Source organism: Lytechinus variegatus, chromosome 6, assembly GCF_018143015.1.
Source record: "Lytechinus variegatus isolate NC3 chromosome 6, Lvar_3.0, whole genome shotgun sequence".
In the NCBI taxonomy this organism is placed as follows: Eukaryota; Metazoa; Echinodermata; class Echinoidea; order Temnopleuroida; family Toxopneustidae; genus Lytechinus; species Lytechinus variegatus.
The window spans coordinates 22,222,459-22,247,021 of record NC_054745.1 but is presented as its reverse complement, the minus strand read 5'-3'; the positions used below and the strand labels follow the sequence as shown (position 1 = coordinate 22,247,021).

Below are 24,563 nucleotides of genomic sequence, written 5' to 3'. Positions count from 1 at the left end.
TATGAATATTTTATTGGATTTAGCTCTTTCAAAAAAAGTATCAACACGTCACCGTCCTTAGAAAAGAATAAAAAAGGATACATATCTTTTTTTCTTTTCGAAATTTTAATGGATAAACAGGATTTTGTATTTTAAATTTCAAAAAATTAAGCACGTTTGAATTGGTAAAAATGGACATTTAAAGGGGAATCCAACCCAAATAAAAACTTGTTTTTATAAGGAAAAGAAAAATCAGACAAGTTGATAGCTGAAAGTTTGAACAATATTGGACAAACAACAAGAAAGTTAAGAATTTTTAAAAGTTGTAAATATTGGTAATCACTATACCCATGGAGACTTCAAATTGGCCACATATGGGATGTCATAGTGATGTAAGGCAAGGACTAATTTTCCATGTACTCCAATGCATATTATGGCTAAATTATCATTTTTCCCAAAAGTTTTATTTCAAATTATATTTTTCTGTCATGAGGACGTAAAACAATATACTACCTGGGTTCTATTTAGAGTACTGCCCCAGGTACTTAGGAGAAAACCACAAATCCCTGATAATAAAGTACATGGCCTATGGGAAAGTTGTCCTTGCCCCTTGTCATAATTTACTTACCTAGTTGCCAATTTGAAATCTACATAGTATTAGTGATCTCAATTTTAAAACAGCAATAACTTTCTTGCTGCTTGTCCGATTTCTTTCAAACTTTCACCATTCTGTTTAATTTATTTTTCTCCTTCCCAACACACCATTTTATGGCAAAGGGTGGATTTCCCTTTAACTAAGGTTTTAGTCCACATGATTTAATTAATACGAGTATCTGAAAGAATAGCATTAGCTGTGGATATGGGAAAGTGGTCAATTAAAAAAAAAACCCTGATTTACAGAAAAAACACCAAAAGTGGATTTCGCTCGATCCTTTTTGGCATAAAAAATCTTAAGAGGTGGTGCACATGAAAGTGTCACAATCAAAATAATGCAAATTATGAAATTGATAATGTGCACTTTGTAATGCCGCGCCCCCCGGGCCGCGCCCATCATTAAGGTGGGAGCATAGAAAAAAGTCTCCTTACACGAGTAGCGGTCTCGTTGTGCGACGCATTTTTTTATCATTATTTTCGGGGGACTACTTTTCACAATGTGCTGCCTAAATTTGTAACATTGGATAAGCTTTTACATTGCAACGAATGTGCATTTCCAGGGATACTTTTTAAAATTATTTTTTCAAGAGCTCTTTTTAGCATTTCGGGGGCTATTATAAATCGCCCCTATTCGATAGCCAACGTGTACTTTCTTCCCTGCCTTGTGCGAACATGAAAGAGACAGCTTATGTCTGAAGTAAATAGGGACTTACCATGTTACAGTTTTACTGTGCTTAACTGAATTCCAACCCCAAATATGGGGGGCACAATTTTATTCATTTATTTTTAATCGCAGTGAATCTGTAGAAAAAAAGACACTTCACTGTCTTGCACTTGACAAGAGCTGGCGCTAATCCAAAATCCACAATGCACACGAGATCAATCAGCTGTGTGAATTGTACATTCGACAACAAAACAAGTACCGTGCCGTACACATTGCGTGTGTACAATATATGTGTACGATAATTGTGATATCTTCCGCATCTGTAGAAGCGAGACCGAGCAGTAAATCGTCATGGAATTTCCTTTCTTCGCCAAAAACAAAGTAAGAACGAGTTGAAATATATTTGTCATGTCTTTGGTGATATCTTTGCAGCCTCCTTTTACAAGAAAATTATTTTGAAAAATGAGAGCGGATGAGATTTTGTTTGATTGAGAAGTGCGAGATGCAAGAGATTCGCGAGTCAAGTGAACATGCACTCACATTTACGAAAGATGCGCTGCATGCGACAGCCGGTGATTTTTGTCATGTGCTTTTTAAATACATGTTTCAAATAATCGTGATATCTTGTATTCATGTGTGTGCTTAAGATATTGCACGCGCTGAAAATGGTAATGACCGGTGGTGTTGACATGGTGTCTGTTGTGTTGATGATCGTTTTTGATTGTGGAGTTGGAAACAATTTTTTTTTTAATTTCATCTTTTCTTGTTTTTTTTTCCTGTTAGACTATAGGATCTAGATCTATATATTAAAGGGGAAGTTCACCCAAACGTCAAGAAAGATTTGATGTAAAAATATGAGAAAAAATAAGATTTACAAGTACAACAATTCAAACAATGAAACATCAGACAGAAAATTTATTATTAACAAAGCTTATAAATATTTTTTTTTGTTGATCGTTCCATCAAACTCATCAATTTCATTTTTTCGATGGCCCTCAAAGCAAATTTGGTGGCCCAAAAACAATAGAAAACATTACAATTTATCAAAACTTTGGCAGCCCGCGCCCAACCGGGCCAGCTAGTGTAAGCTTTTTATTTTGGTGGCCTGACTCAATTCAGGTTGCCCTGGGCGACTGCTAATGTCGAGCCCTGTTATTAGAATTAACAGTAGAGGCGCTGGTCCAACAAAAATGGGATTGTCCAGAAAACAAGGATATCCTCATAAACCAGGACAGAGGGACAAATCATGTCTTGATAAATTGAGATTGTCCTTGCTTATGGGGACAGTATTTTTTTTTCACCTACCCCTGCATGATAAAGACAGCAATTACTGGCATTGAGAGTGCTAAAAATAGATTCAGTGAACTCAGTTCCCCCCAGTTCACTGTCTATTACCCATTTCATAAACCTATCCTCCAATTAGCCGCCTAAGAGTAAAGCGGATAATTCAATAAAAATTGCGTTCACAAACTCCAAAAATAAGCCGCATTATTTTTACGAGCGCCCGTCCTGAAAAAGGCGGATAATCGTCATGACAACTGGACACGCCCCCTTCCGATGTGGTTGTGTTGGAAAAGGGTGACCTTGTGACCGCACCATGGCAATTATCCGCATTATTTGGAAATGCGTTCATAAACTCGAAATCTTGTCCCGATGCTGCTATTATGCGGATAATAGCAGCATCAAAATAATGCGGATAGCTCTGCTCCTCCAATTTTACGACCAAATTATGCTGCTATTAGCCGCATAATTGGGTTTATGAAAGGGGTATATTTTTCATGACTTGCCATCTTCCAATAATCTTGTTATGAAACCTGGGGCCGATTGCACGAAAGGGTCTTTCCAAGGACCGTCTTTCGTGTCGCCCATCTTTTATGATACGCTATAAGCGGGGTGTTTCTGAAATTTATGATAAAGAATAAGATTTGTTAGCTTGCTTTTAATTCAAATTTTTATACAATTTCATGATATATCATATCATTTTATAAACAATTATTCTGTTAATTTTAAAGGACGAAAGAAATATGTTTGGAGATGATTTATTTAAAATGCGTATCACATGGCGCATCGTAAAAGATGGGCGACACGAAAGACGGTCCTTGCAAAGACCCTTTCGTGCAATCGGCCCCTTATGTTTACATTAAACTATAGCGCACTCAATTGATGTCAGCACTTTAAAGGTGAATAACTTTCTTAGATTTATTTTCTGGAGAAATCTTTGAAAACTGAGACAGTCCCTGTAAACTGGGACAATCCCAATTTTCTGACCAGCGCCTCTACTGATTAATAGGTCTTTGAAATTGCTTTAACATTATACCTTTATACCTTTATACCGCATCTACTGGAAAAATACAGTTGTGTCTGCAGTCAAGTTTCCAGGTCTATCTTGTACTGTACGTTGTCTTCCTAGCTTGGATAAATCGCTATCTGTGCTATTTGTCCTTTGCTGTGCCAATGCAGTGACTAGTACTAATCCCATGCATGAGCATAATGCCATGCAGACCAAAACTTGTCTAGTTTTGTTTTGAAGTGATTGACTGTTGATGCTGTGACTACTTCAGCAGGCAAAGAATTCCAGTCGCTCACCGCTCTAACACTGAAGGTGTTTTGCCTCACGCTCAACCTACTCCTTTTCAGAAAAAGCTTGTAAGGATGACCACGGGTTGCTTGAGTGGAAGCTGATGTGAAGAACAGGTCTCTATTCACATCATCAATGCCGTGGATTATCTTATAGACTTGAATCATGTCACCTCTTCGTAGTCTGTACTTGATGGAAGGTAATTTCATTGTACGTAGCCTTCTGCCATAGTCCATTTCCTTCAGGGTTGGTACTAGCTTGGTTGCTCGTCGCTGGACTTTCTCAACATGATGTCACATACAAGCAGCTAGCTGCCCCATTAATTTCAAATTTTTAATTTATGATGTAAAAAAAAAGGTTTTCAAGAGACTTGAATTGAGATGAGTCTACTTAGCCGAAGGAACAATGAAAAAAAAATCATTTTTTAGGAAATAAAATTTCATTAATTCTGTGTACACACGAGAAGGATAAGCTGCTCGCATATCATTTTACCAAGAAAAAAAAATTCTCATAAAATCTTTGATGAATTTCCTAAAACCTTTGAACAGTATTTTTTTGTTGTTATTTTTGCAATAAACTTTTTGTCAGGGTGAACTTTCCCTTTAAAGTCAGTTCATTGTGCTTCGTGCGCTGCAATCCAGGAAACCGACCCGTGTCATGATCATGAAAGGGGTGGGGGTTTCGTGCCGATTACTCCCGTGCTAGTAATGATGGAGAGGCCACAATTTACAGATCTGTCCGCTTAGTTCACGCTTAATGATGACCACAAAGTAGTCAAAATTTTGTCTTTTTTTTAAGCACAAATCCAACAGTTGATACTCATTAGTTCTTGTGAAATATTTGGTATCATGACGTGATGTGAAAGAGTAATTTCTGGATCTCTCTAAACTACAAACCTGCATGAAATTTACTGAGAAAAACTAAACATTTTGGGAATATAGGAATAGATTATCATGATGTTATATGAAAAAGTAGTGATTTTCCCATTCATTTTCAATGGAAATCTAAAAATCAGACAGTTGATGCTGGTTTTAATTTTATAATGATGTGATGCCATTTGAAAGAAAATATCCTAAGAAAAGTCCAAGCCTGAAAGTGAAAATTGACAGTTTTATGCAAGAAAAAATGAAGTGCTTGAAATTATGAGGTTTTTTTTTTTCAGAGAATAATTTTGCTTTACAAATTTGAATAGCAATTTTTGTCAAAAGAGAAAAGCTCTCAACTAAGTAATTTACAGTCCTATGTAAAAATATGCTATACAAAAGACTTACTGCATAGCAGTCTTTAAAAAAATGTGGAGCAAATTGCGATGTGATACCAGGAAAATTATTCCCTGGTTGAATTTAATTTCAGTTTTATGAAATAGTATCTGTACTTTTCAAACCTTTTGGCCCAAAAAACAAAACTGATCTTTAGAATTGATTTCATGAAAACAAGTTCCTTAATTTACATGACATATTTGATCTCAACCTCAGTTGCATTATGTATCAATTAAATAAAAAAGAGAACTCCCTCTTGCCCTTTATTCCTTATGTGTTAGAAATGACCAAATCCATTCTTACTATACAAGACAAGTTTCTTTTCTCCACTTGCCATTGGTCAAACTTTGGTTACTACTATTTTTTGTTTGCTTGTTCTATGATGTTTTAAATGATGGCTAATGTAAGTTTTTAATATTCTGGTGGCCTATGGTCCACAAGCTAAGCTTTTTAGTAGGTCACCACGTTTCATTTCCATCTACCGGTATTCTCATGGGTGTTACTTACATGTATATTGTATAAAAAGTAGTGCATGTACAATGTACATGTATTAAATATTATCCTGTTTTGTTCTTTGCTATTTGCTTGTATCACATTGATTTACTGTTGTTGTTGTTGTTGTTTGTTATTGGATTTGAAACGAAATAAAGATTCATTCTTTCATTCATTCTGTATGATCAATCATATAAACTTGACAATCACTAGTCTGTGTTACGAAAACCCAGGGAGTGAATAGATCAGGGAAAAAATAACATGGGGTCTTGGACTCTTGGGGCATTTTCACCCCCCCAAAAAAAAAAATGTTTAAAAAGAGCCAGGGCTGGAAAATAGAAAGAAAGCCCCCCCCCCAAAAAAAAAAAAACATTTACTGCAATGTTAAAGCTTATTCATTGTTGCAGATTTAGGCAAGTTTTTGTAAGTAGCCCTGAAAACGTATAGCGCTGTATATGTATTTAATTTTTTTTTGCCTGGTATCTACATGTACGTATAATAAACTTTATTATAATATGCACAACTTAAATCTACATTTCTTCTTTTCCATTCAATTCTGATGACATTTTCTTTTCTCCATATACATGCACATGGTTGTCTGATTTTTCCTCAATTCATTCAAATCAAAAGGTAAAATTGACTTTTAATTCTAATCTGTTATTTCACTTTGCTCTCTCTCATTTTTTCCAAGAATAAAGAGCTTCCTATTGTAGAGTATATCCTTTTGAACTCCTCTTGAATTCTGATCCAACCACACACAACACATAATGCACATGTATGTACACACAAAGTTGACTCTTTCACTTTCATAACTGTCATCTTCACATTAAACAATTAATGAAATATTAAGGCCAGGGTCCCGTAACACAAAGGTTAGCGATTAATCGTATGCTTGATTTCTACGATTGATTGTACATTGTAGCCAATGCAATCAATCGTAGAGAAATGTTCTACGATCATTGCTAAGCTTTGTGTTACGGGCCCCAGTTGTGATATAATGATAATTTCATAAAACTCATTAGAATATCCATGACAAATTATTGATTGACTGTACACACTGTACAGTAGTGCTAAGTGCAATAAAACATTCAAGTCTATTCTCTTTTGTATAAACATGACAATTGATTGTTTCTGTCATGAATTTCAACAGTTTCTGGTCAGTTTTATCATCTTGCAATGTTTGAATATAAAGATATGCCTTCATAATTGTAGACGTTTGTATTTTTCCAGGAAGTAAAAAAAATGAAATGAGAATATGAGAAAATATTAGTGTGTATGAACAGGATTAAATTTAAAAAAAAACATGTAGATCTAAGACTTTCTCCAGAATTATTTCTCCCTGCAAGGCCTGATTGCAGCAAACTCTAAACTTTGAAAGTCACATAATTTTACACTAGTTAGGTACATGTAAAGTGTACTGTACATGTTCATCAGAATTCTATTTTGGAAAGAGTTACAATGAACGTGCATTAGAGGGTTCGTGATTTTTTTTTTGCTTTCAAACGCAACTATTTCTGCAATGCCTGGAAATACCCCCCCCCCCCCAGCAAAATGTTACTAACGATTGTGCATGGGGGGGGGCATTATGATCCCAAAATTTTTTTCTGCTGCTTTGCTTCATGATCATTTTCTTAGAATTGAACAGCTAAAATTTGCATGCATAGCACCGTTAGGGGAAACTTGCCTTCTTCGTACCACCGCCGTCGTCCCCCCCCCCCTTTCTTGTATGTTTTGATTCTTGTTTTTGGCACTCAAAGTTTGTCAAGAAGGTCAATCTTGTACTCAAAAGATTTACCAAGCTTTTACACTCCAGTGCAAGAATGTAGCAACTTCTCCTACCCTCCCGGGGAGAGTCCTTCCCATGCTAAAGTTTGAACCTTTATGTAAAACCTCTTTCAAAGGAAAAAGTCAAAACTACCAGACCGTCCACAAAACTCAATGTTTCAGACACCGTTCTCATTACGCTGTCTAAAGCTAGTTTACTGGAAATCCGTTCAGGAAACCAGTTTGGAAGATCGCTTTGCTACTGTTCCCATTTGATCACACGAAAGTGGTTTTCAAAATCCTTTCACGTAAAGTGATCTTGTTCGTATGGAAACTCTCTCAAGGGGTTGACGCACGAAATACGAAACGGCAGCATAGGCGTTCTACACCCGTCGTGTGGAGTAACCCGCTCAAAATATGCGAAGGTCGCTTCCCGAAGAATGGTTGTGTCCTCACTTACACTAAACCCAGTTTAACGAGACAAAGCGATCTTGAAAACTACATGGTGAGGTGGTTTAATGAACCGGTTTGGAAGATTGTTTTGACCGTTCTCATACTGAACTAGTTTTCACTAAACTAGTTTCCAGTAAACTAGTTTTAAGGAGGTAGTGAGAACGGTGTCATGGTGATTATTTTTCTATTTCCCTTTATAAGTTGTAGTAGGTCGGTCCATGGTTGTACTATCTGTTTGTGGAGGGAGTAGAATGACCATGGCAGGATCTAGAGTCTTGTCTGTTTCCTCTTTGTATTTCCTGATTATAATATCTGTTGATCAATCATGCTCATCATATTGTATAGTGCATGTTGGTTGAACAGTGTAATATCTAATATCAATCCAATGCACTTTTATTACTTCAACATTTCATCATCATGTAGTTTCCTCCTTTCTTTGGATTTAACCATAATTATTTCATTTTCTTGCTAAAGTGAAAATATTCCTGTGAAACTCTTTTTCATTTCATATCCTCCACATCACAACTTTTAAGGGCATAATTGAATTTTACATGTACATATAGGCCTACACATTGATCTACAGTTATTATCTATTTAGACATGAATATGAAATATTGCGTGATAGATGACCCTTGGTGATACATACAGTACATGGTGCAGTGCAATGTTAAAAAAATCTTTGATTTTGTGTATATACAATGAACAAATTGCTTTATAAAAGTTTAATTTCTTATTTCCTTTTTTTTAAATAAATACCCAAGACATAGGAGTAAATGAATCTTGCCTGCAAATGTATGATCCACATTCTTCACTCCCTGGGGAGGATAACCTTGGAGTTCATTCCTACTGTGCATGTATTTCTTATTTTTGAAGAAACGATTGACTTATCTTCATTGAGGGCCAACAACATGGGTACCCCAACAACATATATTATTTTGAAGACTATGTAGGCCTGTAATGTAGAAGACATCAAAGCCATGTCCTATAAATATTGCTGGTACACATTGTCCTCTTTTCCTCACTGTTGTGTTGATGTAGTCTGTGAGCACAGACTCAAATTTGACAATTTCACCAAAACGATGTCTCCAGTGAAGACTAGACGCCAAACTTGCTGTGTCAAATACACGTAATAAACGCCTTTGGCAAGGTGTTAATCCACACTTTGCCACTCTGGACCCAGGTGCTACATGGGTACCCGGTAGGATGAGAAGGTCATTGTACCTTGTCCAGTACTTTGTGCGCCTCATTGGCGACTGACTGGAAATTCTGGAATACTCCCAGGGAGTGGAGGATGTGCACACATTGTGTGTGGGAATGACTGATTGAATCCGATGAAATAATAATATATCTGTAAAGCACGAGACATGTCGTTCCAATAAGCGGTTTATTATTAGTAGAGCCAGCCACAGTAATATGCGCTATAGATGCAAGTTGCGAAAATCAATGGTCTGTACATGAACATACTCTCACAGGCGCTAGGAGTACAATCATTTATCAATTGATCATACTTTTGTGCCAGAGCAGATGGAATTAATTTGATGAGAATTTGTTTTAATCAAACCTATTCCATGATGTTTAGCAAGAATATCTACAGACTTGCTACATGTATGTACATGTATGTAAAACAAATAATTGTTCATGTTCTATATGAATGGTGTAGGGAGATATTGCCTTGTAATTCATATTGTGCATTATTTCAGTCTGCATGTGATAATGATAAAAAGTACAATACACAGTGATGCACAAACTTGTCTACATCCTGGAGGATATTTTGATAAGAAAAAAAAAATGCATTTGAAAAGATATAGGCTGCACTGTAGCAAATATCCTTAATTCTTTTCTACGGATCATGGTTCCAATTTAATTATAAATGTATTTTCATGAATCTCCTTGCTTGCACAGTACTTATGTACAGTGTTTGAACATGAAATTTGTTGATAAGCTGCCATCGTGATCTCCATAACAAAGACCTCTTTGTCAGTTCTACAAGCCTGTATGACATGTTTTTCTAATCAGTAGATCAGCTTGTATACAAAACACTTTACCAGCCTGTATGATGTACCTAGTCTCACACAACAGCAGTTTTTGATGAGTGGCGTGTATCACATGTGAGCTTTACTGTGTACTAGTCTTGTTAAACAGATGTTTCACTGAAACATTCCTCAAATATCAACCAAAGCTAAGGTGTATTTTATTTTAAAACATGTATATGAGGTGCTGAATATCTGTAGTTGCCTTTTCAATGGCTTACTATAAATTTATCCTGGTAATAAATGTAGCTCCAGCTGCCAAAGGTGCTCAGGAATTAATCCTGACGGGTACCCAGTCACCTCACCTAGTCTACAGGCACAGACCCTGATTGGAACTTTGATCAACAAGTGTGCCTCTACGCAAAGACTAGCAAAACTTGCTGAGCCTTCAGTACACAAGGCATGAGTAGGCTGCACATTCAGACCCTCGAGTGAAGGGTTTGCCCAGCAGACTACACCTCACCTGGGTTGAATGCAGCACAATGTAGGCAAATTTCTTGCTGACAGAAAACACGCCATTGCTGGTAATTGAACCCATGTCCCCCTCAGATTTGAAGACATGAGACCAGTAGACCACAATGCCCCCACATGAGTGGTAAATTGTCAATTCGTCCACTCACCACAAGGTCTACCTTCATCTAGTCTAATGCCATTCCATGACATCAAGATTTTGTCTTACAACCATTTGGTCCAATCGTCACTTCGTCTTTACCAGTTTGTCTATGACCATTTTGTCTCATAACCAGTTGGTCTAATATTTGTTTTATTTTCATTCATTTTGCCCAATTGACATTTAATTAGACCAAATTGTATATGGACTAAATGGCTATTGGGCCAACTGGTTATTAGACGAAATGGCAATTAGACCATGTGGATATTGGACGAACTGATGGCAGACCAAATGACAGTAGGCAATTGGACGAGTTGGCATGAAATGAAAATAACCTCATGAGCAATGGTTTGTGCATGCATGCAGTCCTGCTCTGGCCAATGAGATACATGTACACACCCATCCTATTGGATAACAGCCAATGATATTTTATTTCATAACAATCTTACAATGTATTTGTTTAAATGATGGGGGAAGTGGGAATTATGATACAGGAAATTGGTGGAATAAATTCATTAGATCTACATGTACATGTACATCTACATCTAAAGACCGTCTCTGTTTACATATATGTTTCATCATTTCCCTGGATGTACATGTACAGTGTATCTGGTTTGGTCTATTTAATTTTTGTTTGCTCTCTCATTTGTTCTGAGTACAGAGAATTTTACTTCTCAAATTTGATTAGCATTTTTGGTTGTTAGAGAAAAGCTTTCAACTATATGTTCTATACAGTTCTATGTAAAAAATTGCTCTACAAGTGAAATTTTGTGTAATGGTCATAAAATTATGTGGAGCAAATTGCGATGCAATACCAGGAAAATGATTCCATGGAGTAGAGAAAAATGATTGTTCATTGATTTATTTCATTTTTCTGATCTCAAATTCAATTTTTATCACTTGGCAGAGCTGCCAATTTGAAGAACCTAATCCTATTTATTAGGATTTTTACTAGAAACATGACACAATAATAGGATTTCCCCGGGAATGGGATTTTTGAAACATGTATGAATGATGATTTTTAGGTACCGGGTACATGTATATGACTTTTTAAAAATGAAAGAAAAGTGGAAATTTAGGCTTGAAAATTGAATAAGAAGTAAAACTAGAATTTTAATTTGTCATGAGATCTGTCTGTTTTCATGATCATGAATACAATCACCATGTTAATTGAGATCAATACGATGCTCACATTGAAAACTTTTATTACGAAAAGAACATGTTGAATACTCTTGAAGAGGGAAATGAGGATATGTGAAATACATGTAGGTGTAGGCGATACACATTGTACATGTTATAGGCCTATTAAAAACGATTTTAACCTACTTTATTGTGCGATATTTGAACTAATATACCTTGTAATGGTAATTAAGGAACATTTGCGAAAAGTTGAAAAGAAAAAAAAAGAAAAAAATTTATGTCCACTTTTGGGTTCGAACCCTCGACCTTAAGGATGCAAGTCTGGTGCCTTACCAATTGAGCTGCACTGTATCCCATAGACTTTCTACACAAGTAAATTAAGAGGATCTCAAATCCAATTTTGCAAGTGAAATACGGGCATGATCCCGGCATCTGATCGGAAAACGAAGACCACATTTGCGATAGCTTACAATCTCAGCTACAACATACTTCAAGCTCAGAGAAAACCAACCAATAGAAATGGAGATATGGCTCGCGAAATAGAGGAATGTAAAATCCAGTTTTGAGAAAAAGTCATTTCCCATAGAGATTGCACACAAAATGAGCGAAAATGACATGCCTCTATAACTTGCCATTTTACAGGATGATCCGATCCTTAAAATGTAAATATACCCATCACAATAGAAAGAGTATGTCCTCAGCTACAACGTAGAAAAAAACTGAGCAAAAATTGACCAATATTAACAGAGTTAGAGTCAAATTTGCATAATTACGATGACGTCATAAGTAGCAAAATGGGAATTTTGAGTTCCGACGCCATTTTGATGACGTCATGATAAAATTTCGGGTCAAATGTGACATGAAATCACATCTCCCATCCATACTCTCTTCGAATATGAAAAAAAATTGGGGGTCAACAGACTATTTTAAGAGCTATAATGAATTTTGTATAGGCATGTTTTTGTACATATATTGTCTGGTTAGTGTGCGCGCGCATGCTGTAAACTTTGATGGAGGCTAATTCCTTTATTACTTGTCGTAGAAGGTTGATCAAGGTATCAAATTGTTCAGAATTATATTATCGGTGCATTGATATGAAAAAATGGCGATCCTATGTTTTATAGTGCCGTTACGCGCGGGAACGCGCGCGTAACCGTGCGCGCGCAAATTTTTGAAATGCTTAAAATCACCTGAAACATATTTTACTTTGGTCAAAAAGCGATTTTGAGCATTTTAAAATTTTGACGCGCGCGTACGCGCACGTCGTGACCTTTACATGACCTTTGATGACATGGACAGTTGACCCTTGACCTGAAGTTAATGTGATGTAAATATGGTTAATTTTTGATAATTGATAATGAAGATACGATTGATAATGTGATTTTACAAAATGGCATCTAGATGAAAGAATGAATTTATTATCCAATGCACTGATAATACAAATTTTACAAGTTTACAGACAATAATTTATGAATACATAGAAGAGCAAGGATAATAGGAACCAGAAAATAGCATGGATGCTAGTCAAGTCTGGCCCCTTCTAGTCTAGATAGATAGAAACATGTTTTTAAGAATGAAAATCGTGAGTCTACTAATACACGCTAGCAATGACGTCATGATGACCTTTTGACCTTGAACTTGTTTCGTACACATGACATGATAAGTCCCCAAATCTGATGATATTTTGAAGATAATTGATGATGTACATTTTGAGATTTTATGGTAACAAGAAAAGGGTGGAAAAATAAAAATTAAGAAATAAATAAATAAATACATAAAAAAGAAAATTCTTACGAAATTAATAGTTGATCTGTCGATTGACAGATCACCTAATTATAGAATACATGTAGAAGTTTTTCACAAGTACCTGTGACTAAGGTTGGCAGCTCTGATATTATGGGGAAACCCAATCAGTGAAAACAATAGCAGAATTTTCTATTTCATTATTTTGTTCATTTTTTGTTTACTGTACAGTATGTCCGTATTTCAATCCAAGGGGAGTATTGTGGGAAGTCATTTACATGCATCTTTCTCTCTTAATGTTTCAGACCTTCCGTCCGAAGAAGAAGTTTGAGGCAGGTACGATGCGGTTCAATCTACACAAGAAAGCCCAAGCATCTCTCAACTCAGGGCTAGACCTAAAAGTAGTAGTCAAGCTCCCTGCAGAGGAGGACTTCAATGATTGGCTTGCTGTGCATGGTAAGTATTTGTATTGTAACCAGGGGGCCTGTCACACAAAGCTTAGCAATTATCATAGAACAATTATCTACGATTGATTCCATTGACTACAATACACAATCAATCGTGAAAATCAAGCGTACGATTGATCGCTAACGTTTGTGTTACGGGACCCTGGGCTCCATATTAACACAAAGGTTTGCTTCATAAAACTTATCATAAGGTGCGAGCGACTAGAGGAATGACTAGCTATCCTTTCTTGTAGTCAATCATACACCAAAATTTTCATTGATGTTGATTTCATAGGGAAGGACTACCAGCCGCTCGTAACTTACACACAGATTTATGAAACACCCACCAAGATCTCATGAATTCAAAGCTTAGCAATTGGTTGTGGTGCTGATTTATGCGACTGATCCAACATAATTATGAAATAAATCAATTGTATTATTTAGCCCCATGATTAATTGCTCAAGCTTTTAGTTATGGAGCCCAGATTTCTTGTTGGAATGCTCTTCGGGGAGTGCATAAAGTGCTTGCATTGTGCATAAGGAAGCCAGGATTTGATGAAAGTGGTTACATCTGTTACACTCTTTAGAATCACCAAGTGGGTCCTAGATGTCTTGTTGGAATGCTCCTTAGGGAGTGGAGAAAGTGCTTGTATTTTGCATAAGGAAGCCAGGATTTGATGAAAGTGGTTACATGTACATCTGTAAAGCACTTAAAGAGAAATTCCAGTAGTTGCAGTAAACACTGATTTCATGAGAAAGTCTGTAAAACCAGGCTTAATTGTCAGTATATCATCGAGGATCTAGATCTGGTACAGTTACATAAACTGAACTTTGTGAAATCTTGAAATCTATGCTGAAAAACGTTCACAATGAAGATTACCAACACAGATAGGCACATGTGGGACAGTGTATTATTATTGCTGGAATAAAGACCCGACGGAAGTGACCGAATCCGCGCTTATTTTGCTTATTTCTCAGCAATTACACAATTTCTTCCAGGATCCTTTTGCACATATTTATTATTCATACAAACAGACACTTGGGTGGTCATTATATCAGATTCTGTAAAAAGTCATTTTGAGATCGTTTCCAAAACTGGAATTTATCTTTAAGAATTGGGGCCTAGATTTCTTATTGGAATGCTCCTCCCTGTTTTAAGATCTAATATTGGTGATAAGATAATATTACATGCTGACACTGTATTCACTGTATGTTGACCTCTTCTTTGTTTGACTTCCTTGTTTTTCTTTTTGTATCTTTTTTATTCCAGTGGTGGACTTTTTCAACAGAATTAACCTCATTTACGGGACAGTGTGTGAGTTTTGCAGTGCTGATACATGCCCCATCATGAGTGGGGGTCCGAGGTAAGTGTCCACATCACGATCTGCGATCCCAGGGGGAAGGGAATGTTCCCCCCTCCTTGATTTTCAAAGCATAACATTTTCTATTGTTCAAGCATTTTGATATTTTATATTTTCCAACCTGCCCAAAAGATAAGTATGACTGAAATAAAATGATTATCAAAGTTCTTGAAAGCTGGAGAAGCAGTGCAAACGTCAATCACCAACCCAAATCAACTAGAAGTTATATGCCATGATATGTGTACTTGATTGATTCTGACACGCGCAGAAGTAATTCACACAATTTTGTATCATTGTATCACTGTTACGGGTCCACTGCCCCGTCTTAAAGGGGAATCCAACCAAAATAAAAACTTGTTTTTATAGGAAAAAGAAAAATTAGATTAGCTTATGGGTGAAAGTTTGAACAAATTGGACAAAGAATAAGAAAGTTAAAAAATAATTAAAGTTGTAAATATTGGTAATCATTATACACAAGGAGACTTCAAATTGGCCACATATGTGATGTCATAGTGATGTAAGGCAAGGACTACTCTTCCATGAAACCCAATACATAAAATGGCTAAAATGTCATTTTTACCAAAAGTTTTATTCCAAATTATATTTTTCTTTCATGAGGACATAACTGCCCCAGGGGAATGGGTACTAATGTCTACCTTGTAATGCCCCCCCCCCCCACCCACACACACACCCAGGAGTACAACTATAACATCTTCTCTTTTGTCATGTTTTATTTGTAGGTATGAATACATGTGGATGGATGGAGAGAAATATAAGAAGCCCACAGCCCTCCCTGCAACAGACTATATCAACAATCTCATGGATTGGGTTGAACAACTCATCAACAATGAGAATATATTCCCTATTAATACAGGTATAGTTTAATTGACCGTATAATAACATTGTCATTATAAATGAGAAGATATGAGAAGAGCATAACGCTTGAAACCATATTCCCATTACAGAGATAAGCCAATTGCTGTCAGAGTAAATTCAAAATAGGCGGTGCTGCGCCATCCCGAGTTTGCTCAATCTCGAGATTTTAGCCCGATCGGCCCTCTTCGCGATTAATTTCGAGATTCAAGAAACCCCGTCTCCACCATCGCAAGAAGAGCGATTCCTGCTCGAGCGAGGCAACAAGCCCGATATTCCGAGCATGCGCACTTTCGATCTTGGAGTTTCAACGGCCCGCGGTTTTGAATAACTTCCCGCAATATGCAATCAAATACATGTACCCCTTTCGCTAGCACTTTCGCCGAAGTCGACCGGTGTCATGCAACAATCCTCTCAGCTTAGCCGCGCTAAGCGAGTGAAGAAGTGATGTATTCTTCGTTAAATATGATGGCGGAGAAGGAGGCAACGACAGAGAGAGAGAAGGAGGAAAAAAATGCTATTTGCTCACATTTTGCGAAGGAATCGGATGACACTGCTGTCAGTGTTGTTACTGACTATGACCATCGTCGATAATGAGCGCCTCCCCCATTGGTCTGGTCTCTCCCAAAATCTATTCACTGGGGGGCTGGACACCATCGTTGCTGATTGGGGAATTGATGAACGCTATTCGCGTTCATAAAGTTGACTTTCGCATGCGTTCGTTACGATCGCGATGTGTTTAGGCGGAAATGGAACGCGAATTGCATTATGGACTGACGTGATGAATAAATTACCCCGAGTCCAATCTCGAGTGTGTCTGCACCTACGAATTAGCGGGATAATTCGTAAAATAGCGCGCTATTTTGCAAATAAACCCTAGTTGACTTGGGATTGTAATCTCGAGATTAATCCTACGAACCAGCGCAATAATTGTGTCTCCATTGCAAACTCGAGATTTTTCATATCGGGATAATTTGCTGGATCAGAAATAGCGCGCTAACTTGAAAACTCTGGATGGTGCAGACTGCCCTAATGTGTGTTATAAATAATAACAACAACAACCCCGGTGTAGTGGTCCACCTGCATTCCCCCAACCAGTTATATCAGTAGGAGAGACCTGCGGGTCACAGTTCTGTGTGCGCCCTTCTAGGCGACCCAGATTGGCTGGCTCCTCCAAAAATGTGCCTTTGAATGTCTTTGACAGATACAAAAATGCAGTGCATCATCATCAACAATGATAATAATAACAAAAATATTTTGATAATACCATGTATGAGCAATCCTTCACTGCTTATTTTTTTTCAGAGGTTAGTTTCCCTAAGTCGTTTGTCTCCACATGTAAGAAGATGCTTACAAGATTACACAGAGTTTTCATCCATGTCTACATCCATCACTTCGATAAACTTGTTGAGATTGGAGCGGTAAGTACATGAAAATCATATTTTAAAAAAATATAGATATAAGGGGTATAGTAACTATTAATATTGCATTGGCAAATGGATTATATTTATAATGATGAATATAATTGATACTGTCTTCAGCCATGTTTACATCCATCACTTCAAAAATCTTGATAGTTTGAATCATTAACTAAAGTCAAAATGTGATTATTTGCTTTATATTTTATATATGTATCTATTTCATTATATAAGAGGAAAGTGGTTTCTATATTTTATATTTCTCTCCAACTGAAATATAAGAAACCTGAGGTTTCCTTCTTACATTTTTATTGCACTTCGATGCTTGCTTTGCTGTTAGTATGTACATGTTGGTGAACTGTGTAAATGGTAATTTATCATATGATTGACTAATGATAGCAAGATTCTTAATATGCAAAATATGATAATTTATACCACGCTTGTCAGGCAAATAGTCAAAATTAAGTTTTATAAATGAAAGAAAAATCTATGAAAAAAATATTACTATGATAAAATGGTAACTGTAATGATGGATTGCTGTATTTCTTTTCTTCAATACAGGAAGCACACATAAACACATGCTACAAACACTTTTATTTCTTTGTGCATGAGTTCAACTTGGTTGATTCAAAAGAACTAGAACCTTTGGTAAGTAACACGTTCCTAGGTTTCTAGTATGGGAAACAACTTAAACAGAATTTGGGAAGAATGTTCGTTACTTGCAAATTTGCACGTTTATATTTAGATTAACAATAAGTTCACCTTTGTATTAATAGTAATGATGTAATAGTAATAGTAATGATGTTTCCGAGTTTTTTACTTCCCAAATCTCATCAGACCTGCCAATCATTAGATTTGTCTGTAATCACTGCTGTTTTGCAATGAAAATTACAGCATTACAATATTTCTTCATAACATACACATGGACGATCTTCTAAAAGGGGGGGGGGGTTATTAAGAAAATAATATCCTATTGTTTAGAAATTGTCTATATTATATAAAGCTTATGTTAGTTTAGGTAATTGTAATTTCAGGTAACCAAATTAAAGGTCAGAGGTCATTTATGGATGTGTATTTCATATTAGCATTTTGAGGAATACTGAATGCAGTTTCTTATTACCAGAAGTTGGCAGGTCTTGTTGTAAGCGTCATGTTGAGAAATTCCTTCTTTTTTGTCGTTGTAAATTTCCAAATGGCTGTAATGGTTCCTTTTTTTGGTCGCACAAGGTTGGTAGCTCTGGCATATGCTTTGACATCATCGCGCCACCATGAGGCTTAGAGTCTGAAGTCATTGCCTTGCATGCGCTGGTGATCTGCAGCTGGCGCACCTGTCGCTACTCCACTTGCATATTCCTAGATCCTCTCAGGGTGGGTGCTATGAGATTTTGACACCATCAGGGTTCCTAGCCCATCAGGGAAATCAAGGAAAATTAATTTCCTTTTTTTCCAGTCAGGGAAAAAATCAGGGAATTTGATAAGAAATACGTTAAATCAGGGGAAATGAGGGAAAAATCAGGGAATTTGGATCAGCCCACAAGTTGAAAGCATAGTAGTCAGTCAGACTCTGTTATATTTTGTTGCATATCAAAACAACATCCATAGAATGACTAGTTATGGTGGTACTAATTAGTTTTACATTATTGTTTTTATACTGAAAATACATGTAATTCAACAACCTAGAAAACGTGCGAAACTGGGAATGGGTTGGAATAATTATCAGGGAATTTTTAAACTTCATCGGGGAAAAATCATGGAATTTCGTTGTCTTGAAAAGCTGGGAACTCTGATGCATGTATGCATAAGGTCTTTTAAAAAAGCTCATGCTTTTGGTATATTTCAGAACTCTAGATTTTTTTACATGCATTTCTCAAAATCAATCGTATGAATGAACAGATTGACAGAAGAATAAAGTCAAACAAGGGTGAACTGGAGATATAAGGAAACCTGTGTGAATGAATCTCTCCTTTGGTTTGCTTACATAAGAAGCCACCGGTGTTGGAAATAAGTGAAGATGGTGGGCAATTTTCCCCTCATGACAACCAAGATCGCCCTTAACATTTCAGGGCAACCATCTTTCCTAATGTTGCCCCAATATCTGCTCCATCAGTACTAAAAAAACTTAAGAAAATTAATTCTCTACATGCATGTACGTGAGAATAATAATGCTTTTACAAGCATTATTGCCCACTGGAAAAAAAAGTAGCCCTTCAAATTAAAAGAAAATAGCCCCCAAAATTCAGCCATCATCCCCAATGTGGCAAAAAAAAAATAGCCTCTAAAAATAAAAATTCTTTTCTACCTAGGAAGCCATTCATATTCTTGCATTTGCTTTTGAAAAGTGTGAAAAAAGCTTTGAGCATGTTTCCTCTCGAGTTTTGTTAGAACAAACAATGGTGAATAAATAAAGAGATCTCTTTATTCTAAGATTCATTCTTAACACTGCTTAAGTCTCATTCATGTACTCTTATGCATGGAAGACAAAAATATTTACAGAGGGGCTACTTTTAGAATTTCGATGAATTGATAAGCGACAATCGTTACTTTCCAATCCAATCCAAAGGTCATTTGAGATCGCGCCTTTTCCTTTCGGTTACAAAGTGCTGCGCACACACTACTCCATGTTTGGGCCAATAAAACAATGCTTAAACACCTCAGAATGATTAGCTTACACATGTAGTCCATGCAATTCACTGTCTTGGTGTCTAATTCATTTCTATCTGCTTTTGTTTCCCTTCACAGAGAGATATGATCCAGAAAATCTGCATATGAGCGCTCCTATGACCTTTGACCCTTCCTCCTGACCTAGCACCTAGGGATATCAACAACAGCTCATTGACCTTTGAACTTTGAACTCTTGGGCTCACCATGTCTTAATATGTGAAGGCTCCTATTTGGATGTACGTTCCTTGTAGAACCAACAGCAAGAAGTAGGTCTAATCTTTACATCCCCATGATGGCATCTCGGCTTTGACCTTGGACCCGACCTTTGTTCAGTGACACATGACCTTTGAACTTATGTCATACGAAGGCTCCTCATGAGATCTATACGCTTTTGTGTTTCATCATATTGAACCCATTCATCCTATAACCGCCAACTGCAACCAAACCTAGCTCTTCGTGGACGTATTTTCAGCTGAACTTTGACCCCTTGTTCAGGTGGACATGACCTTTGAACTGATGTCATTTGAAGCCTCCTATTTTAAGCGACAACCACACCAAGAATGTAGCCTGATTGAAAATCTTCTAAAGCAGATGTCAGGCCTTCCTAGATTACAGAAATAGTCTATGTGGCCTGCAGAGATATTTATTATGTATATCACAGATTTATTACAATGTGCTTATTTTTTATATCTTAATTGATAGTAGTAACAATAAAAATCCAAAATATTGAGAGGTGATGTGTTGCCCGGACTTTGCTTTATATTCGCTTTGTCCCCCTTTTTCAGATGGTTTCATACCACATTGGCGAAACCCCATTTGGTCTACTGTTCATTTGGTCCCGTTCTGTGTTTACACTACACTTGGTCTAATACACGTTTGGTCTAATCCTCATCTAGTCTATTGCCCAGTTGGTCTAATTTCCAGTTTGTCCTATTTTTTTTTAATATGTCAAATGAAAATTTGGTTTACAAATAGTTCATTTCATCTCACCATAACTGTTGACTAAATGATGTTCAAGGGAAGGTTTCATCAATATTTTTGTCCGACGAGTTGTCAGATCTGACAACTTTCTCCGATTCTGATTGGCTGTGAGGCTCTGTTACTATGACAACTGTCATATGTCAAATGAAAATTTGGTTGACAAATAGTTCATTTCATCTCACCATAACTGTTGACTAAATGATGTTCAGGGGAAGGTTTCATCAATATTTTTGTCCGACGAGTTGTCAGATCTGACAACTTTCTCTGATTCTGATTGGCTGTGAGGCACTGTTACTATGACAACTGTCGGATAGAACGTCCGACAAGTCCTCTCATGAAACACTCCCCTGATCAATTGTATTTTAGATGAAATGTATATTGCCAAACTGGAAACTTGGCAAAATGGTAAATGGGCTAGATGGTAATAACCTCAAATGGTTAGTAGACAAACTGGTTATAAACGAACTAGGATTAGACCAGTTGGGATGTAACCATGGACTGCATGAATATTCATGAATACAAATAGTATGGTAAAGTTAAATGAAACATGGACTGCCTGAATATTCATGAATACAAATTGTTTGGTGAAATCAATGAAACATGGGCTAGATGAATATTCATGTATGCAAATTTTATGCTGAAAGTGGACAGAGTTGATCTAGACCAATAAGCAATTGACTGTTGGCACTCCCATGTGTGAATTATTCACTTTATTCTCAGAGGCAAGGTACTGACCGATATTACAGTTACTATGTCATCATAGTTATTGCCATTATATTGTATAGCCCTATCACCGATATGCTTCGATATTTATTAATGGAGCCAGGATTGGAGTTTATGTATAACATTCTAGGTAGCAGTTATCATTTTTTAATGTGATCTTCCTCAGGTCGTTACTTTCACATTTCAAAGGTCAGAGGTCAAATATTAATCAAACGTCAAGTCCACCTCGTAGAAAAGTTTATATGAATCAATTTCACATGACCCCTGTATATTGCAGGCTTCTTGAAATGGTTTGTCTATAGTTTTCTGTTCATTTAAAAATTTGTAGTGCTCTTATTCACTGCAAAAATACCGGTGTTAATTTAACACCAGCTTGGTATCTATACAGGAAAGCACCAGAGAGGTGTTGAAAAAGCATCACTTTGGCTTTAGGCTAACACCAGATAGGCATTTAAACAACACTAATCAGTGTTAAACCAACATCGGTTTGATTCTTAACTGGTGTTGTTTCAACACTTTCCGAGGTTGGTGTTAAATCAACACTGGTGTTTTTGCGGTGTACTATCAAGGCTTGTCGCTTTCCATGGGGTAGAGGAAATTGAGAAAAAGTGGAGCCTTCATATTGTTATTACTTGCCATTGTATTAAAAAGCGATATTTTGGAAGACAAAATAAGAATGTTATGAACCATTAGTTTTCCCCCATCCTTCTCATGAACTTATTTTTTTGTATATTTTGCTTTCAATTTGTACCAAGGTACATTTTTATACTGATGTTCTTTTTTAATGATATCTTTTATTCATTATTTGAGAGTATCGTGATGCATTTTTTTTATCAATAACTGTTCATTGTTTATAGATATGTATACACAGACAGTGATAGCTATAACAGAAACATACTTTTAATAGATAATACGTCGTATGAATTTCTGAGATTCCAGTTTAAAAATCATATTCTTATGTCTACTGCTAGGCCGAAATTAAAAAAAAGGGTGGTTTTGAATCTGCAATCTCAAACCTGAAAAAGAGTCCAGTTATCAATGCTAGCTTACAACATACGGGGCTATTAAAGTCTGTGTTTGTTTCTTACGCATAAACGTAGCAGTGAGCAAACTGTTTTTGATTTTTCATGATTTAAAGAGAAATTCCAGTTGTAACGATCTCAAACCAAGCAAAGCAGATTCAAATTGAATGACCATCCAAATGTTTGTATGTATAAATAAATTAGGTATTTGAGAGTTAAAAATGAGAGTTAAAGAAACAATCAAATTTTTGAAAATCTCTCATCTTCTGTTTTTGCCTTTGGTTTTGATTAACAATTGGCCCAGTAAAGGGGAAATCCACCCCAACAAATGATTGCAACTGTAGTAGCAAACAGAATCTTGCTCCCTGTGACATATAAGGCGTTCATTCATTATTGACTCGTCAGTATTTTAGCTGAATTACGAAGCAGAAATGGTTCCACCAAATCATGGAGTGACATGTAGAGCCACCTTTCTTAATTGAGCCTTTGTGTACACGTTATACACAGGAAGTATCAGAAATAAGTTAAAGCAAGTTCATCTGAAACTTACTGCAACATATTTTATGTTTGTTAGACATGAACATTTCATACACTTTAAATAAACACTTCATAATATTAGTTTTCAATGAGCTGTGACTCCGTTGAAAAAAAACCCTACTAAAGTAGTGTTTAGAAGTAGATTTTGTAAGAACGAATTATTCATTTATTTAACATTTCATTCAGGGTATTTACATTGTAAAATGTTAAATAAGACCATGCCATACAATCAAGTAATTTATTTGGTTTTAAATCGTGTTTGAATGAATAAATAAAAAAAAATGATATGTGCTGTATAGAAAAGTTTTCCTGTACTTTCATAAATCTTATGTATTTTCAATGAGAGATAAAGATATTTTCATAATTGTGACTTTTATGTACCGAAATCAAAGAAAATTTACAAAAAGAGACTAATCTGCAATTCTACACAGTATATGTATTGTATTGTCTATGTTACATGTACAATGTATTGTAAAGTATCATGTTTTTTTTGTGCAGTGTATAAGCACTTTTCCTAAAATTGCCTCGTCTAAAATTTCCATGCGAGATTGAAATCCCTTCAAAAATTTAATTTCTCGAGTTGCTCATCAAGTGCTATTGTAACTATGTCAAAGTTATCTTTTACTGGTATTTACTTCATGTTCTTGGAGAGTATGCTATTTATTTATGATGTGTTTTCTTAAGGTTTTAGACATTTATGCTTCTAAAAAAATAATGATGATAATATACAGTTCTTGTGTAGCACATATCACATTATGAATAATGTCTCTATGCGCTTCCGAAGGACTTAGATATTATTACCCCAGCTGTAGCTTGTTATAATAATATATAGCATTTATGAGGCACCGATCTATCCAGTTTCCTATTCAGTAACGCACTATATATTACCCCGGCTGTAGCTCCAGCTGCTAAAGGCGCTTGGTGCATTCAAGGAATTAATCCTGCCGGGTACCCATTCACCTCACCTGGGTCGAGTGCAGCACAGTGTGGATAAATTTCTTGCTGAAGGAAAACACGCCATGGCTAGGATTCGAACCCACGACCCTCTGTTTGAAAGGCGAGAGTCAGAACCACTAGACCACGACGCGCCCACTGGGTTATACTGGGTCCCGTTTCGTAAAGAGGTGTTACAACAACAAATGCACAATTTCTATAGCAAATATACTATCAGCCAA

At 36.3% G+C, this 24,563-nt stretch overlaps 1 protein-coding gene across 1 annotated transcript; it reads left to right on the top strand.

The window, feature by feature from the left end:
* Positions 1-1,577: 1,577 nt before the first annotated feature.
* Positions 1,578-24,316, top strand: LOC121417219 (MOB kinase activator 3B-like). Its single transcript, XM_041610845.1, has 7 exons — positions 1,578-1,678; positions 13,672-13,822; positions 15,083-15,176; positions 15,914-16,047; positions 17,352-17,467; positions 18,026-18,112; positions 20,204-24,316. The coding sequence occupies exons 1-7, from the start codon at positions 1,649-1,651 to the stop codon at positions 20,231-20,233; spliced, it is 642 nt and encodes a 213-aa protein (XP_041466779.1). The 5' UTR covers positions 1,578-1,648; the 3' UTR covers positions 20,234-24,316.
* Positions 24,317-24,563: the final 247 nt, after the last annotated feature.